Below are 17,613 nucleotides of genomic sequence, written 5' to 3'. Positions count from 1 at the left end.
GTTGATTAAAATATGACTCAAACATCACAAAGTTTGGAATTTGGAGCCTGACCCACTGAGTGACCCAGGAAATCAAAGAAGAGAGAGCTCCCAGAAAGCTGAAGTGGTGAGACAGCGCTGAACTCAGTCTGCATCCAAGTCATTTACATGCAGAGGAGATCACTGCCACAAGGGAGAGGAAAATGTATCTACAGGAGATGGGACTAGTTTAAAGCTATAATATTATCTCTTCAATCTGTTCTTTGTCTATTATCCTTACTGTGATTGAGACTATGCATATTAACAAGTAGTGGTCCATTTTTAATGCAGGAATACGTTTTCTTTTTTTTCTTACATAAGAACATGAGAGGCAGGGCAAGAGGTAATTTATTTCTGAAATCTACACATTTTCTTTAAGGAAGGTTATTCAATCAAACAAAGCAATGTCCACTGATACAGAGCCCACTGAAATGAACTGAAAATATCCTGATGGCTGATTCAAGCCTACTGGGAACTTAGAAGAAACCATTTTGGCCACTGCCTCGCTGGCGAATTGCCCAACTAGAACCAGTCTTCTTCCCTCCAGTCTACCAGGTCATTGCTGTTTCTTTGGTTCTAACCAACTAACCTACAGGATCCATATATCATGGTCCATGCTCCCAGCATTATTTTCCGATTCATTTGCAGATTAACATGCTATATTGCCAAAAGTAGGGATCACAATGTCTTATCTTCAGCATGACCTGTAAGACTCTACTCAGCAAGACTGACATCAAGCTTACGGGTTTTAACTTGGCTGAACTTTTAACAGCATTAACTGGAACAAAACAAAGGGTAACAAATAATTAAAAACCCATCCTGTCCTGTTTGCTTCTACTTTTCCACTGTAACCTCTTCTTTTCACCCACATTATGCTGCTTTACAGTTTCTGTGCTTTCTATGAAATATCTGTGCTACTTAATTTCAGTGACATAGCTAAACATTAGGTTTACTACAAATAGACAGCTATGAGTTAAATTGGAACAGCAAGTAAATTAAGAACACATAAGGAAAACCCAAGCAAGCATTTTCAGAGGCAAGTGACACCTCGGTGTGTTGCTTTGATGGCCTGTGTTTCTAATGGACAGACTAGGTCACAAGCAGGCTATTGGGAGTCTAAGACAAGCTATTTGAGGAAGCAGTTCACACTTCTTACTTAAAAAGTTGATTTTCCTGCAGGTACTACAAGAAAAACTTCATATAATTTACAAATCAGGGATTACATCATGACTGGACCATGTTTAACTAAAACTTGGGCTTTGTCCTGATGACAAGGCTGAATTTGTTCTCAAATTTCTGCATAAATGCCACAACTCTTCAGGATGAGGGATTACCAGTGCTGTTCAGAGATGTACCAGAACAGACAAACACACAGTAAGCTCCTCACAACTTTCTGCCAATGAGAAGCTCAATCAGAACTAGCCCACACCTGTTTCTCACATCATCCCACAATCTTTCCTTGGCTGTTTGATCATTTGCTTAATCTCAGATAACTAGAGAAATTATTACCTGCATTATTTTCTATTGATTAAACAGCCAATATGTCTGAAAAAGAGCTTGTTCACCAGTGTGGGAGGATGGCATCATTAAAAATTTATGTCACATTGAAAAAAAGCGTGAAGATTTTTGACAAAAGTACTGTCATCCCTAAATAAAACTTCACTTTCAAAGGCTACCTACAAATAAAAACAATATCTAGAGACCACAGTTTCTAAAACATCGTAGTACCAAAGATGCAGCTTCACCAGAGCATCTTCCAGGTAAGGAAGGGAGGGACAATAAAAAGAGGGAAAGGACAAAAAAAAAAAGAAAAAAAAAAAAAAAAAAGGAAAAGTCTGCACTGCACAACAATGTAAGATACTTAAGTATCTCACTAATATCTAAGGCTTAGAAAATCTTATAGAGAGGGACAATTTAGACCTTCAAATTTGTGTCATTAGTGGAGAAACAGTCATGGGAAACAATTGGCCTTCAGTTGTACATCAAATAAAAATGCTACTATATCAATTTAATTATCTCATGGACAGACACCCTACCCTCCTTTTCAGTCTGCTACACTAGCGCCATCTTCAAGCAAACTTTCATTCCTCACCTATGCACTTCCAGGTGATAATCAGTCTCTACACTTCAACCTTGAGCTAAAATAAGCTTTAGCTGTTTGGGCTCACAAACTTCTTCACTACAATGCACAATGTACAAAGCTTTAATTATTCCTGGTGGCTTTTCTCTAAAGCCTTTTTAACATACAGTTCTGAGAAAACAGTCTTTCTGAAGATACAGGGTCTACACTCATGTCCAATTCTACCCACTACCATTACAACAATGTGGAAAAGAGGCAAAATACCTCTACTTTAGAGAAAAGAGATGCAAAGTAAGCTGAACTAACAGAGTGAGGCCATTGCATGTGAGATGAGTTTGGTATTAGGCCCCCTTTCCCACTGCAATTTGAATGTAGTTACTTGAAACTCTTAATAAAAAAAGTCTGAAGGTACAGATAATTTATGTGACATTTTCCACCCTGTTACTTCACTTTACAGCATGACAGGAAAAAAAGTATAGTAAGATAAAGTAATATGGTCTGATGGCTCGACTTACTAATGCTTTATTCCTGTGTGGCTGCTGGTATTTGTGGTAATGCTTCCACCTTTGGCAATTGCTGCAGTGCAGCTTTCCACACATGGCACCCACAAGACAAAAGCTTGTTAATTCCTTCAAACTATAGCTTTTTTAATTAATTTACCATTGTGTTTACATGCTACACACTGGAAAAACTGGAAAATGTATGTCTCATCAAATTCAAAGCTGATACTTCCAGTTCTCAAGAATAAATTAAAAGGATCGACAGTGAACTGTATTATTATAATTAACAAGTTATCCGCTATTTTTGATCTAATGCTGGAAAAACTGTTGCAAATTAAGTGAGAAGCAGAACATATGCTTTTGCACGTAAAACAAAAAAGGCAATGTCAATTGCAGACTTCAAATACTAATTCTCATCTGCATCGTGTTCTACATTTGATCATTCCAGCAAATATTTAACTGGTTTAAAATAGGGAATGGAAAAGTATGCATGAGGGGAAATTCTTGTCAGATTAATTTGTAGATACCAGAAAGGAACAAATCTATCCCAAACTCAAACACAGTCTCCACATGTAGTAGATTACATGGCTTGAGATACTAACTTTCATCTGAAGAGATCAAATTAAGCAGACTTGACTGTATACACGCTTACAACACAAACACAGCACTACCAATGTACTGCTCTAAAGAACCACAACCCAGAGCTTCCCATTTTATACAAGAATTGTAGCTCCTTTATCACCTGACAGGTCACCAGCAGTTAGCCAGAATGCAGAATTAAGTCTTGGCTGGACTTTAAACTCAAATACTTTTGTCATGTAAATTTACTAAATATGAAAGAGTGACAAATCCTGCATTATGCAGGTAGATTGGAAATAAGACCTCAAACTTTAGTTTTGATTTATTATATGTTAAATATTAATGAATTAAGAAACTACTCACTGAGGTTTAAACAACTCCACATCTTAAATATTTCTAAAGCTCTACAAATGTATTTTTACTTACAGATAATTTATAACAACATTAAATCTAAATTAAATCCTAATTTCAAGCCACAAAAGAAACCCATTGGCAAGTGGCGATATATATACTGTTGCTCTATAATAAGGTCACTTCATGGCACAATTTTATTTCTGAATTATATATTACATGTGTAGCCAAAGAAGTACAGAAAGACAACACGAGGCTTATGCAACCTGATGAGAAATAAAAGCAGTGACCTCTGCAATAGGGTTGTGTGCTGTTTTCCACTCTAACAAACCATTTTCAGTTTGGAATTTCCTAATGTTTCTCTTCTTTCAGTAATGAGCTATCATGTTTGGCCTAATCTCTTCTTATTTTTTCTGCTCATAATTTCAGTAAAAATAATTTAGTTAGTTTTCTGAACAATTAATTTTATAATTTAAAATATATTTGAATATTGATTTTACAACTTGTGGTAGCAAAGCAAAAAAAAAAAAAAGCTTTTATTGAGAAGTCTCTGCAAAGAAATTTGGTTATGACCTGACAAAACTCTAGTGCTTGGTAAATATTATGTTTAGTGCATTCTGTGTATTTTTCCATGACACTCTTCATAAGACTGAGCAGCTTGTTTTTAAGGTGGGGCTGAACGCATGCATACAGCTCACCAAGTTGGACCTGGTACTCCAGCCACAGAGGGGGTAGGACTTAATGAACACTTGTCATGAAGTTCAGGGAGAACAGAGGTACTACAAAGTCCATGATGTCACCTTGTGTGCTAAGCAGACCAAATACAGGGCCCTGCACATTGCTGCAAGAAACCTGCTTGCTTGCTTTCTATGACTGGGCGCTGCACTAATGGTTCTTCAGAGCTCAGCTGCTGAAGGTGGCACAAGTGCTGGGACATACTGAATGAGACAACAAGGAGATTCACAATGAGACATGCTAAGGCAACTTCTGTCACCTCACTGCGCCATTTCTCTGTTTGGCGTGCGCCACTGCGCAGCATGAATATTACTCAAACCCATCAAACAGGCACAGCTACTGAAAAACTTGGTCTATTAGAATCGACAATCTCAATATACTGCAAGAGTACTTCACTCATATTCTGCTCTGTATAACAAACTACTAGAAACATCAGATTTTCTGGCTTTATTCTATCCTATGCACTCTCAACAGGATCCTCAAACTACTGCAGCCACAGAGCAGATTTTAAAAAGCACTTGCATGACAATTGCTTCTAGTTCTTTCACTCTTCCAACCTTAACAGTCTATTTCTTTTTATAGTAGCAGACCCTACCAAATCCTTTCACACCACGAGACCACACCAGTCAACCCTGCTGAGTAAAGCAAATGAAGCAGAAACCCTTCCAGATCCCAGACAAGTCTTTCTGAACATGTTCTAGAACGGAAGTTTTAATACAACGAGAGCTTTTTTATCTGTGGTCAGATCTGTACAGCAGCAAAGGAGGAAAACCCACCTAGGCCCTTTCCTAAGTAGACCAGTCTTACTAAGTGGGAGTGGTAAAAAGTGGGGAAGCTCAAGAAATAATTGCAGTGACTTTCATTCATGTCACCGGGTTACTCAAAATGTATTCCTCCTAGAGCTCCAGGCAGTGGAATGTTGTTGGGAAAATAAAAGCACCCACAGCAAAGGTCTGTTGAGAACCAGTTCCGTAGCAGCAAGTTCTCACACAGGGAGTTCTCTCCCAGTCTGTCCAAAACACCTCAAGTGTAAGCTCTATCCAACCCACAGAGGCAGGATCAGAAACTGGCTGTTTTTCTAGTCTTGATTCTTTAAAAATAAAAATAAATCTGTTTCTTCAACTGCTCTGTTCTGATACAGCATCAGAAAGCTCCATATTAAGTCTCCCAAGAGTAGCATCCTTTACCACCAAGTAATGTAGCTTAGTTTGTACTCGCAGATCCTATTTTTCCTCTCCTTTTATGCAGAGATTCTTTCTCTTCCTTTTCCCCTCTAGAACGACTATAATTATTCTATAAAAATACAGAGCATATGGAATGCTTTCCTCCAAGCAATGAAACAGAGCACCATAAAAGCAATGAACATAAACAGTTTATTAGAGGTGGTTTCCCTTCCCCATCATCGACTGAAATTCTATTGAAGTCATACTGTGCAGGGGTACAAAACAGCTATGAAAGGATTTGCCCGTATTACATAAGGTTTACTGTTAATTAGCTCACGTACACACACAGCACATAAAAACAGCTTTTTTGTTTAGGAAGTGATGATCTGTTGAGAGGATGTCCTTGGTTGATATAAAGCTAGCATTAGGATTGTAATTTGAGTTAACATCTACACCGCATTTTATGTAACCACTTGACAACAGTGGTCCTGGCTAATTACTATCTGTTATTTAAAAGGGAAAAGTGAATGAAATTTTCTTAGAGCAGAAATAGAGACATCAGTTTACTCAGACCAATAACATCAAGGTGCTATTTCTTTCCCATCATATCCACCACATGCTTCTGATCACATCTTCAAATTTGCAATCTCTCATGCACTGGAAAACAGAAACTTCACTCCTCCTTTCAAGATCCCTTCTCTCTTAATTAAGTTGAATGAATCATAGGAAGGATGAACACATTTAAAATTCATACTTCTAAGTAAAACTTTCTTCACAGCACAACTTCAACAGCCAAGTTAGACAAACTTTTTAGACTTAGAGCAGGAGAGCACAGAAGAACCAGCCTTATGTGACTGCCTAGAGTAATTCTCTCAGTGGACAGCAGAGTATTATTTTTACAGTTTTTCGATATTCCTTTCGGCAATGGTTATCCAAATCTTTGAAGCAGGCATACTCCTCTTTTCGCTCTTTGTTCCAAAGATAACAATATGCTATTCCACTAAAATAAACCACTGACTACACTTGTCAGAAGGCATTGAAAGGAGTGTCATTCTAGTGAGGAGTGAGAAAGGAGGACAGCTAACTCCTTTGGGCACCCTGGGAAATTCCAGCCTCCATGCACTTTCCATCTTTGCTGTGGTGATTTCTAGGAAAGGTTGATACAGAAGGTAAAACTCAAACTGAAACCTTACAGCAATATTCCAGTACCTACTCCCCGCACCCCAAAAGGGAAGAGTTACAAGCGGCTGAGAAGGCTCTTCTCTCCTTTGCTCCCTGGGCTGAGATTCTCAGGGAGGGAGGGAGGGAGGCAGCCAGAGCAGCAGTGATGTTAGTTATATGCCGGCTAAGGACTCCACTTGCATGGGGAATTCTCTGCTTGCGAGGCCTGCCCCATTCCTTCAGGCCTCTGTGTCATCCAAGCAGCCCAAAGAGGTCAGCCAGAAAACCTGCTCAGCAAACTGACTCTGTGAATCACACGAATTACAATCAGACAACATTGTGATGGGGACGCTATGAATTAAACATGGTATAAATACAGACAGAGTAAGTCACAAATGTGATGAAAGGCTTTCCCTGCCAAATCATTTCAACTACAGTAAATCAAGAGCTATAATGACACTAACCAGAATTTGCAGCTAACTACAAGCAGCAGAGGCACTCATTTCTCCCATGACTTCTAATTCCTTTAGAGTCTGAACTGTTCCTGGCAGTTAAGAATACAGTGAGAGCCTCTGTGAGGATAAACTGTACACATCGAAAACAAACGTGGGTCCTCACAGAAAAAAAAAAAAAAAAAGGTCCATGAGATCCAGCAAGTAACCTAACAGTCATTTGAAAAATCTATCAAGTAGTCTAGAGGAAAAGGGCTAAAATAACCTTTATACTTGGTACTGAACTGCAAACTGGAAAAGGGTTTCTTGCATCCTTTTGGACGGAACTGTGTTGAAGCTACAGGTTTTAAAAAACCCAAACACCTATGCAGAAAGACATGCAATGCAAAAAGTCAGGATTATTTTCCACTGAACATATGGGACAAAACATAAGCAGAAAAACTGAAGCTTCACCAGTCATGTGGAAAACAAGCGCATCTGATTCATCTTCTGAAACACGACAGTAACAATTCCTTTGCTGTTCTACCAAACTCTTACAATAGCCCTCAAGTCAATGGATCATGGCAAAACCACTTTGCAAACTGCAAAACTGGGAAGAAAAGCAACACTGGTATGAAATGGAAATGGGTGAAGATGAGAAATATCTCACTGCTTGTGGTTAGAGCCCTGCTCTCAGTTTCAGCTGCTGGACAGCAGAGAACTCTGCCCTTAACTCACTGCTGCTTCACATCAATTGAAAAATTTCAAGTCAGTGGATAAGGGTAAAACTGATTGTTAATTAAAGTCTGTAAATCTAAGGAGAGCACACAACTGGTAAAGGGACACGAAGAAGGCCAAGTCTAAAGATCTTCTCCCTCAACAGCTAGAAACTGGGATATTCACATTATGTACAAAACTAGGAAGGAAAGGCAACCTTAAATTCTTTTTTTAAAGACAAGGAAAAAAAAAAACCAAACATAGTACAATCCTTAATGAGGTGAAGTTGATTGAAATGATATATTTTTCATCCAGCCTTAGCCCAAGACAGTAATCCCAAAGCCTGGAAGTCATACTAACCAGTTTGCATTTAAAAATAAACAACCTCAAAGGCAATAAAAGGGTTTAATGAAAAAGAATGCCGAATGTAACTGTAATGTTTTGTGATTCTTCCTACATTAATTTGTTTTGATCATCATTATTGGAAAATAAAATTGATTATTTTTTTTAAAACAGAAAATGAAAAAAATCAAGTAATAGTGTCATGTGAATTAAGGAAGAAATTCTGTTTTGCTGAAGCATTTACTTTTTTCCCCCCAGAGAAGTATGGAAGAAAAAGCTTCATTTGCTTTTAAGCTCTATCTTAAACAAACAAAAAAACCCAGAAAAAAGTAAATTCCAATTTAACTAGAGTTTTCACCATGTTTACGTCTAGTAAAATTTCATCAAGAAACATATTTTTTGGCAGAAAATTTCAGAACTGAACCCTTATTGATTTAATGTAAAAATAAAGAAAAAAATGGCATTTTATAATCATCCTAAATAAGTAAGCTATTTAATTGGCTTTCAAATGCAAAAGTAAATTTGGATGTTCAGAGGTATATCTGACTTAAGGACAAATTATATTTCTCCTCATAATCTGTGTTTCTGAACAAACTGGATAGTATAACATTCCTATGGTAACCAGGGAAGGATCTTGTGTACAAAAATGGAAAAGTGGTGGATGTTACCTAGCATGTTGTGGTAAAGTGGACTGTCGTGTCCATGGATAGTAAATGCAGTCATGACTAGCGGGACCTCTACACCTGCAGGCAATTACAGAACAAAAGACGTCATTTGCCATTCACAAGGACATGCACACGCATGCGCCCTTGTCCACACGTGGAGGATGGAAGACACACAGGGAACGATCACTCAGCAAGTACCTATCCATCAGGCCGATGCAGTCCTCAATACGTGGCCCTATGCACCTGCAGCAAATCCAAATTGAAAATAGGGAGAGAAAGAGAGAAATCTGTTATTTACAGATCCAAGAAACTGGAATCCCCTCTTTGTATCACATTCTTAATTATAATTCTCAAGAGAGACCCAAATCACCACACAATTATAGCTTGTGACGAAACGAACTTGCAATGGGAACAATGATAGCAACATAAACAGTACTCCAAGGTTGGACATATTTTGGCTCAAGTAACACTTAAGGCAGGTTTCACCTGCATATGTGGGAGTCCTGACAATAGAGTGGCTTTTTCTGGATACTGTCTGAATCATCAAACCAGTGATTACTGCACAAAAGATGTTCATTTGCACAAGATGAGACCTGCAGGACCACAATACAAAACTTTTTTTTTCTTTTTGTAATTGATGTAATTGCTCATTCTAAGTTCCTAGCTAGGGCAACTGCAGAAATATTTTGGAAGCTGACTGTACTTTTATCAGGGAAGCTCAAGGATGAGCTTCCAACAACAAAAAACAGAACAAAATGGTGTCTGCCCATTCAGGCATTTTATTCTGCTTTCCTTAGATGCTACCAAAAGTCCTCTATCTGCAAAACCAGCACGTGCTCGCCAAAGGAGATGGGAATGTGGGGAATCGCTTTATGCAGCAGCACTAAAGCACAACTCTGGGGAAGGAGTCTGTTTGCAAAACATGGATATGTGGCGATTTTCCTTGCCCTCACAAAGAGCAGCAGGTGAAGTGGTGTCCTAGGTCCTCTGCATTCAAATAGCAAGTCAATTACACATTTCCACAGCAGTCAGGATTCGCAGAGACAGACAGGTAAAATGAAGCTTTTAGGGGTTAAGACAAGCTGACACTCTTTAGTGCTGAATGCCCAGCTAGTCCCTCTGTAACCATGGGGAGTATCTAGCTCTCAGCATTTTAAGGAAACCAAACCACTTATTTCAACTCTTTAACAAGATCTCAGAACCATTTTATTAACAGGCTCTCTGACTGTATGTCTACTACAGGAGCAGGTGATCTGACACATCAGTAGACTGAAACTCACTTCTGTTGAGACATTTTAAATTTAAGGTATGATCCCAAATTCTTTTTAAAGTCTGCTTTTAGTTTGACTTTGATAGAGGGATATGCATGTCAAACATTTGAGAGAGTTCAAATATGTTCCCACGAGATTGTCTCTCCACTTCACCATCACTTGTCACTCATCAGCTTTTGCTGCATTTAAATTAGCCATCACTCTGCCATTATAAAATAAATTCAGTGAATTCCATTTCCCATTACCTGCCCATCAGGGGGAGCAGAATGATAGTGAACCTTACCTCTTGTTTGTTGACTTGAATTTTTATTTTTACATGAAAACTGTAACATGCAAACACAAATTGTAAGGGTTTCCTCAATAATGGTTCCTTCAGCAAATGTGCAGACACAAAAAGGATTCATTAAATACCCAGGTGGCCAGATAATGCATGAAGTGGAAAGGGTAGATTTAAATGCAGTTCAAAAACTTAATAGAGAGAACTCTTGACAAGTGTGTTTTGAAATTTCAGCTGTCCTGGGCTTCAAGACTTCAGAATTCAGGACTGACTGAATTTTAACCAGTCTTGAGTATATCCAACATTCCTTCCTTTCATGGCATTCTCAGCAATTTGCAGCAAAACAGTTCAGTAATAAAGGAGGCTGAAAAGAAGTTGTTCAGATCTTCCATTTCCTAGCATGTCAAAAGAAGCCAAGCTCAGACTCTTGCTATAAATAAAAAGAAGACCCTCAGAGATCTAGAAGCCCACTACTAATTGAGATAACTGGCAGACTAACTAGTTCTATTGTCTTGGAGTCATCTTGCATCTGCACATTTATTAGACTAACTAGTTCTATTGTCTTGGAGTCATTTTGCATCTGCACATTTATTCTCTTAAGACTTTTGGAGAACAGAACTTGAATCCAAGAAGAGAGAGCTGTTTGGACCTCACCCACTCCAAGATGAAATAAGATTAATTTATTTTTATTTAAACCTGTGAACTTCTTTAGTGGATTTCCCAGCCCTAAACAGAAAATCTGGTCGAGGTGTGATTTCCATTACTCCTAGTCATGTTGAACAGTTTCCTGCTCTCTGACTGGCTGGGCTGACAATATGCACTAAAGCACAATACTGTGTGAGTAATGGCAATATCTATTAACAAGTTGTTTTGCACCACTAAGTCATCAGATAGTTTTCCTCTGGAAGTAACTTCCTTGGTTTCAGGCTTTTTGACACATAAAAGTACAAGCATGACACAACGATACATCACACCGGTACTCCATTCACTCCCAGGGTTCCCTCTTCTGCTTGGAGTCTGCATGATATTTTCATTTCCAAGTTTGCTCTGTAAAAGGAACTGGTTAACTGATACATGCCAATTGATTAATGATATATTCAGTACCTTACAACAGTCCAATACAGCTTATACAGAAAACTACACTTGGAGCTCATCCTAGCTTTACAGATAATCATCCTCTGAAAGAAAATGATGAGTTAAAACAGTTTTGAAAATCAGAGTAACAACTGTGTTTTCCTGAAACAACCCTTTTTCTTTCTGTCACAAATATTGTCTTTCATCAAGTTTCCTTAAGACTGAAAGGTGGAGTCTGTTCACACATGTGGAGTAGCAAAGACATTTCTAGTCAGATGAATTCTTAAAAATCGTTGTCATTGGAAACAAAACTAATTATACAATGGCATAAATGGATTAACTCCGGACAGGACAAAACCTTAGTCATGGCGATGAACTGGACATCCAGCTATTGCTACGGATATGGCTTTATCTGTAACAATAGTTGGATGACCAGTTCATCGTCCTGACTAAAGTTCTGTCCTCTCCGGAGTTACTTGGCTAACAAGAAGTGCATACTGATGGTGATAGTAAGAAAGTTGAACTGGGGCATGGGGTAGGAGGAAATTTTGCATTAACAAAATAGTAACAGTTTCTTATTCAGAGTTTGTTGCCACTGAATTTGTACTATTGTTTCATCTGGAATTCACAATGCCTTCCCAAAAATACATGTAGACTTCAGGGGCAAGACAGTCCTTCTGCCTTCGGATCCCTTCTGGTCCACACACGTGTTGATAAGGCTCCCATGACTTCTCTGGTCTTGGCTTAGAAGGATAACAAACTGTTGGTGAAAAGTAATATATTTCCTTCAAAAAGCTGTATGAGATATGTATGCCTTTCTATCATGAGGGAAGATGTCCAGTGAGATTTCCCATTTGGGTCTTGCCCAGCAAGGAAGCAGGCTGTCAAATGCTATTATATAATTAGTATTTTATTTCTGTGAAAGTGTTCCATTTTGGCTAGCTCTGCAAGAAGAGGTGCCAAATGCTTGCTGACTCTCTTGATTTAAATGGGACAGATGTCCCACGTGCCTCAGATCTGCTCCAAACTGGCTTCAAGTAGCTAATGTTTATCATGAGGATGCAAGGCCAAGAGAACAGTTGTTGCATCCAAAGAAGTCACTCCTTGATAGTTCTCTTAGTCAATGTAAGATCATTAACAGGGATGGATAATTACACACGTATTAACAGAAGCCGTCATTATATTTGAATAAGGGAGGAGAACAGCGTTATCAAATCTCACGCTCTAGGGTGTAAAGCAATCATCTGCAAGTGCCACGACAAAATTGTGGCAAAACGCTCCCAGGAAACACAGAGGTGGGACAGATGGCTTCCTCGGTGACAGCAACAGGTGGGGATGACTAGAAACAATGAATGAGAACTAACAATCCATTTTAGCGAGAACCCTGATTCAAAGAGAGAAATTAGATAATACCACACTGGAAGCACTGCTCTGCTCAACACTTTTTGACTAGTATCCAACTAGTCTGTGAGGGCATCAGTTTTATTCCAGCAACTGATCTGACAGAGAGGAGAACGAACGTACAAGATGAAGTAGAATTATGGTATCTCTGTACCACGCAGCTGTGAGTCAAATACCAAGAGTTGTTCCCTCCGCAACCTATTTCACAGAAGAATCCTGATTGAGGGGAATTTAAATATGAATTTCTAAAGGAAGGGTATGAAACTACAGAATTCAGAAAGGAGGGAAAAAAGGAGAGAGAGTAACTGACTTCCCTTCTCTCTGTGGGCATATTCAGCCCTTGACAACGTTGGCCAGAAGATGGACAACGCATAAACCCCAACCATTTGGGGCAGTCAATAACAGTTCCATTAGCATGATCACATGCTGGAAAGTCTTTAGGAACACTAGAAACTACCACGCCTACCCAGATTTGGGGGGTGATGGGGTGTTGTTTTTGTGAAGGGTAACAAAATACCTAAGAATAGACACATGAACTCTTTAATAAGAGGATGACGATTTCTGTGAGGAATAGTATTTGATGCACAGCAAAAGGATAGCTCCTCATCTGGGAGATAACCACACCTTTGTGTATGTAACCTGGGTGAGACCTTCAGCCCTTTTACTAGTGGTAGTTTGTCATTTCTCTGGGGATTGGCACATGATGCTAAAGGAGAATTTCTTTCACCTAAACAGCTGCAGAAAATAAAAATAAGGGAAAATTGAAAGTTCAAGGATTAAATTACAACATAACTCAGCATAAAGGAACCTTGTGTCACCAAGGGTTGACAATGAATACCGTCAACTTCAGTTACAACTGCCTAACACTCTTCCTATTTGTTTATGAACTAGAATGTCAGACTTTTATCACAAGGCATAAAAAGCCTCCCTTCTTGATCCTGTTCTATCCAGGGAGAATAAAACAAACAGCCACTTGCAAAATACTGATGAGTATGAAGCGGAAAGACATGGAAAACATTCTGCTCCCTTCCTGGTCTCAGAGAAAGACACTTGTGGCACAAAGATTAGTAATAGTTTGATCAGTTAGACCTCCCCAGGAAAGAGGAGGGACTGTCCATCCTGGTCTTCTGAGAGGCCAGCAGAGCTGCAAGGCCCTTCTTACGCTGAGCAGACAGTAAATCTACCATCCGTAGCTGGGTTTGTCAGATTCGATCAGAACTGGCACTTCCACCATCTATTAAAGCCAGGACCAGAGCTCCTGCAGTGAGCCTGTCTTTTCATACCACTTCTTCTTACATACGCTTCTTCCACAGTAGTAGCATTTTTCTTATTGCGTAACTGATTTATAGGGTCTGAGGGGAAGACAAATCTGTAACAGATCCTGGCTGTGTCTTTGCAATCTCACTTTCATTTCCCTAATGGCTCTATTGTAATTAGATTTGCAAAACCAGCAAAAGGTCTAATTTTGAATGGCAACAGCTGTTGACATCAAGATTACATTGAATAATTTTCTGGTTTAATTTTAGCTGCTAAACAATAAAAGCCTCTTGTCGAAGATTATTTCATTGGCTGAAGTTTTCTCTTTTTTTCCCGTGGCTGTCTCTCCATTTCTTTGTATGCTGGACACCACCAACCGTGTCATTAAAAGACATTTATAACTTATGTGGCCCACATAACAGTTTGTCACTACTATAATTTTTATGCAAAGTTTAATGCTAGCTCAGATACATTGGCTGTGTATTTCCAAATGTAACAAGTGATTTTGGGCACTTAGACAGGACTTGAGAAATCAAGTCCTCTATGGAGTCTGATTTTCAAACCCCTTTGCATCAGTTCCCGCGTGAAAAAGAGGGCAGTAACACTTCCATCTCATGGTAGTGCTGGCAGGTTAGTTCATCAATACCAAGGATGAAGATTCTGTCACCAAGTAAATACTAAACATAAAGTCATTGCACAGGCCTACACTTACGCACTTAGGTAAATGTCAATGGCAGCATTTGCTACATACCAGTGCTAGCTAGGAAAAAAGCTAAGAGCACTACTGTAAAAAGTTGTTCTCTACGGTTTTCAAAGGGGTTGTAAGCTTTTCTTCTGATAAGCTGCTGGACATTCATGACTGGAACCTGAATGTCATGAGAAACCTGGAAATCAAGGGTTACATTACTGCTGCACACACGCTGTTTTCAGGAGTGGGACAAGTGCTTTACCAAGCCAAACTGTATCTAAATCATGATGTGGTATAAACAGTAAAGACGATGACTCATTTCCTAGAATTTGCACTTACCCTTGGGTGCAGTTTGGATGACATGGATGGCACTCATGATCCTCATCAGCGTATTTGAAAATGAAGCTGTTGGCCCCCTGTAAGCCATCAGGACATTTTTCCACACAATTTGGACCATCCTTAAAATGAAAACACTTTGTGCAGTGGTCAGGTCCCTGGAGAGCATGGAAGATAGAAATGTTAATTCAAGTTACTCTGTCTTTTCCCGCTGCACTAGAATTGCAGGTCCTAGCATGACTGCACACTCAGCAATAACTGTAGTAGCATTTATTTCCCAACAAACAGCAAGTTAGCTGCATGGTTCCAGTCTCTGCTAGAGTAGCACACATGTAAATCCTGGTGCTTTTGGCCATAAACATATTCTGTAGAGCGTAACACTAAATTACAGCTTCTAAACACCTTTCTCACTAAAATAAAATTCCTGATGGCCCAGGATAGTTGTGACTTTTAACAATATACAAGAGACCAAAAGAAAGTGTTAACTTGTATCTCACAAAAGAGCAATAATCTTTGAAAGAAGACTCACTGGCCATTATAAAGGTGACAGCTGCAGTTAATATTCATTAAGGATACATGAAAAAAAAAAAACTCTGTCAAAATAACCTAAAGGGTTAACATAAGTAAAAAATCCCAAACAACATACTGTTCAAACTCGCAGACAGATTTGAGACAAATTCCTACACCTTTTTGTGGAAAGAAACAAACAAGCAAAAAAAGTAACTTAAGTTGTAATAGAACAGAACTGAGTATAAAGAATGAAAACAGTGATAAAAGAGGTAACTCAAATTGCAACTGAGTGCTATCCGTTTTACATGAGCCATTTAAAAACTTTGTGCATCTAGATATACCACTAAGGCATTAAGACAACTCAGGAAAGAAAAGGACACTGCTTTTTAAACCATTTTCATAAGGCGGCTGACCCAAGGAAGTTTATTCCCAGCACCAATGTAACCCAAGCAGAATTCTTCCTACATACAGAATATGCATATTTTCTGCTCTTGTTCACATTAATTTTCAACAGCCTCTCTAAATTCCATAAGCGGAAAATGCCTGTGCTTTAGCACACTTTAACAAGCTAGCCCATAATACACTGAATTTTGTTCTTACCGGCCCATAGCATGTGATCATGTTTTCTTCCATCTTTTCACACTGGGGATCACACTCCACACAAACAGAACCATTTGCAAATTCTCGAAATTCCCTAGGAAAATATTTTGCAGGCAGGTTAGGAGAAAGCAGAAGTGAGACTGAAACTGAGCTAAAATGGCTGGCTCTTCACTGGGTGGAAATAATTTCAGCTTCACTAAGGTCAGACTGTGCCAGCTGAGATCACTTCTGTTAATGACATTATGCTGCTTTACACCAGCTGAAAACCTGGCCCCACCAGCAACCACATTCATAGGCAGGTGAAACAGTAGACATCTTGTTTACCATATAAAACTAGTGTATTTTTTCCTCCTCTTTCCTTAAGAAATAAGGACCTTACTAACAGGACAAAGCAGCTCATTTCTCAATTTTTATCTATGGAATTGTCCCTCATGGCTCAGATTCAGGAATTCACTTGTTACATGTGAGACATCACTATCAGACAGGAAAGGATCAGAAAGGATCACCACTGCGCTCTTGTTGTTTCAGTCAAGTCTGTGCACACTCCTGTTTTAAAGCCTGTTCTCCAAGAGGCTCATAAGTTTTTCATCAAGAACAACTCTAGACTGAAGTCTGAATCTATAAAATGTCAAAACAAATTATTTTTCTCATTTAGTTCATGTATCCACAAGAAACTATCACCCAAGTGATTTATTTCTTTTTTATTAACTACTAATGGGGGTGGAGGGGGGTGAGCGGGGAGGAGGAAGGAGTGATAGTAGCTGGGACTTCTTCCTTCAAACACCAGATATCTCATTTCAGGTTCCAGTTGCCACTCACTATAACCACCCCTCTAGTACCTTCTCAGTACAATTCATGCCACCTTCTTCTAGGCTGAGATGAGTTAACACCTAACAGGTCACTTTTCTCCCACTAACCACAGAGAACATCTATGTAACTAGCTCAGACTGGACACTGAAGCTTTGTAGATGGGTCCCATCTTGTTGCATTAACCAGTTACAATATTTGCATTAAGAAATTAAAGATGTGCTGCACACTCATGTTAGTGGGATCTAGTAAACATCTCTGTGCTTAGTTTATCCATGTTCTCCCTCTGCTCCCTCACAGCCATTAGGATCTATTGCAACAATACAGCTGAGGAAAACCTCACTGGAGCTCACCCTTCTCTGGCTTTGGAGATGGAGCTCTCCTGTTGCGGTATAAGAGAAGTCAAACACATCTCTCCTATTTAGGAAGGAATGAAGCCTGTGGAAAGGGAAATACCATTCCCTAATCGATACAGATCAGAACATCCTGATCTGAGGGCTGGTCATGACAGCCTCCTCGTGATCTTACTGTGATAGACTTCATGGCACCCCCAGCCACAAAATGTGGTCCAATATGGGTTTTTTTGTGTATTTTTGGTTTGGTTTGGGGTGGTTTTTTCTGGTTTTTGTAGTTGATTTTTTGGGTGGTTT

General features: G+C 39.1%; 1 protein-coding gene across 1 annotated transcript in view; it reads right to left on the bottom strand.

Moving 5' to 3' along the window:
* ERBB4 (v-erb-b2 avian erythroblastic leukemia viral oncogene homolog 4) overlaps positions 1-17,613 on the bottom strand; it is a gene marked incomplete at both ends in the record, with an annotated part of 107,508 nt that overhangs the window by 37,121 nt on the left and 52,774 nt on the right. Inside the window, 3 exons of the mRNA XM_010073343.1 lie at positions 8,746-8,820; positions 15,050-15,204; positions 16,157-16,250. Of these exons, the coding sequence (XP_010071645.1) occupies positions 8,746-8,820; positions 15,050-15,204; positions 16,157-16,250 (324 nt within the window). The remainder of the gene's footprint in view (positions 1-8,745; positions 8,821-15,049; positions 15,205-16,156; positions 16,251-17,613) is intronic.

This window comes from Pterocles gutturalis, unplaced genomic scaffold (assembly GCF_000699245.1).
Source record: "Pterocles gutturalis isolate BGI_N339 unplaced genomic scaffold, ASM69924v1 scaffold12557, whole genome shotgun sequence".
NCBI classification, from domain to species: Eukaryota; Metazoa; Chordata; class Aves; order Pterocliformes; family Pteroclidae; genus Pterocles; species Pterocles gutturalis.
Note: the sequence above shows the minus strand (reverse complement) of the source record. Positions and strands in the feature narration are given on the sequence as shown.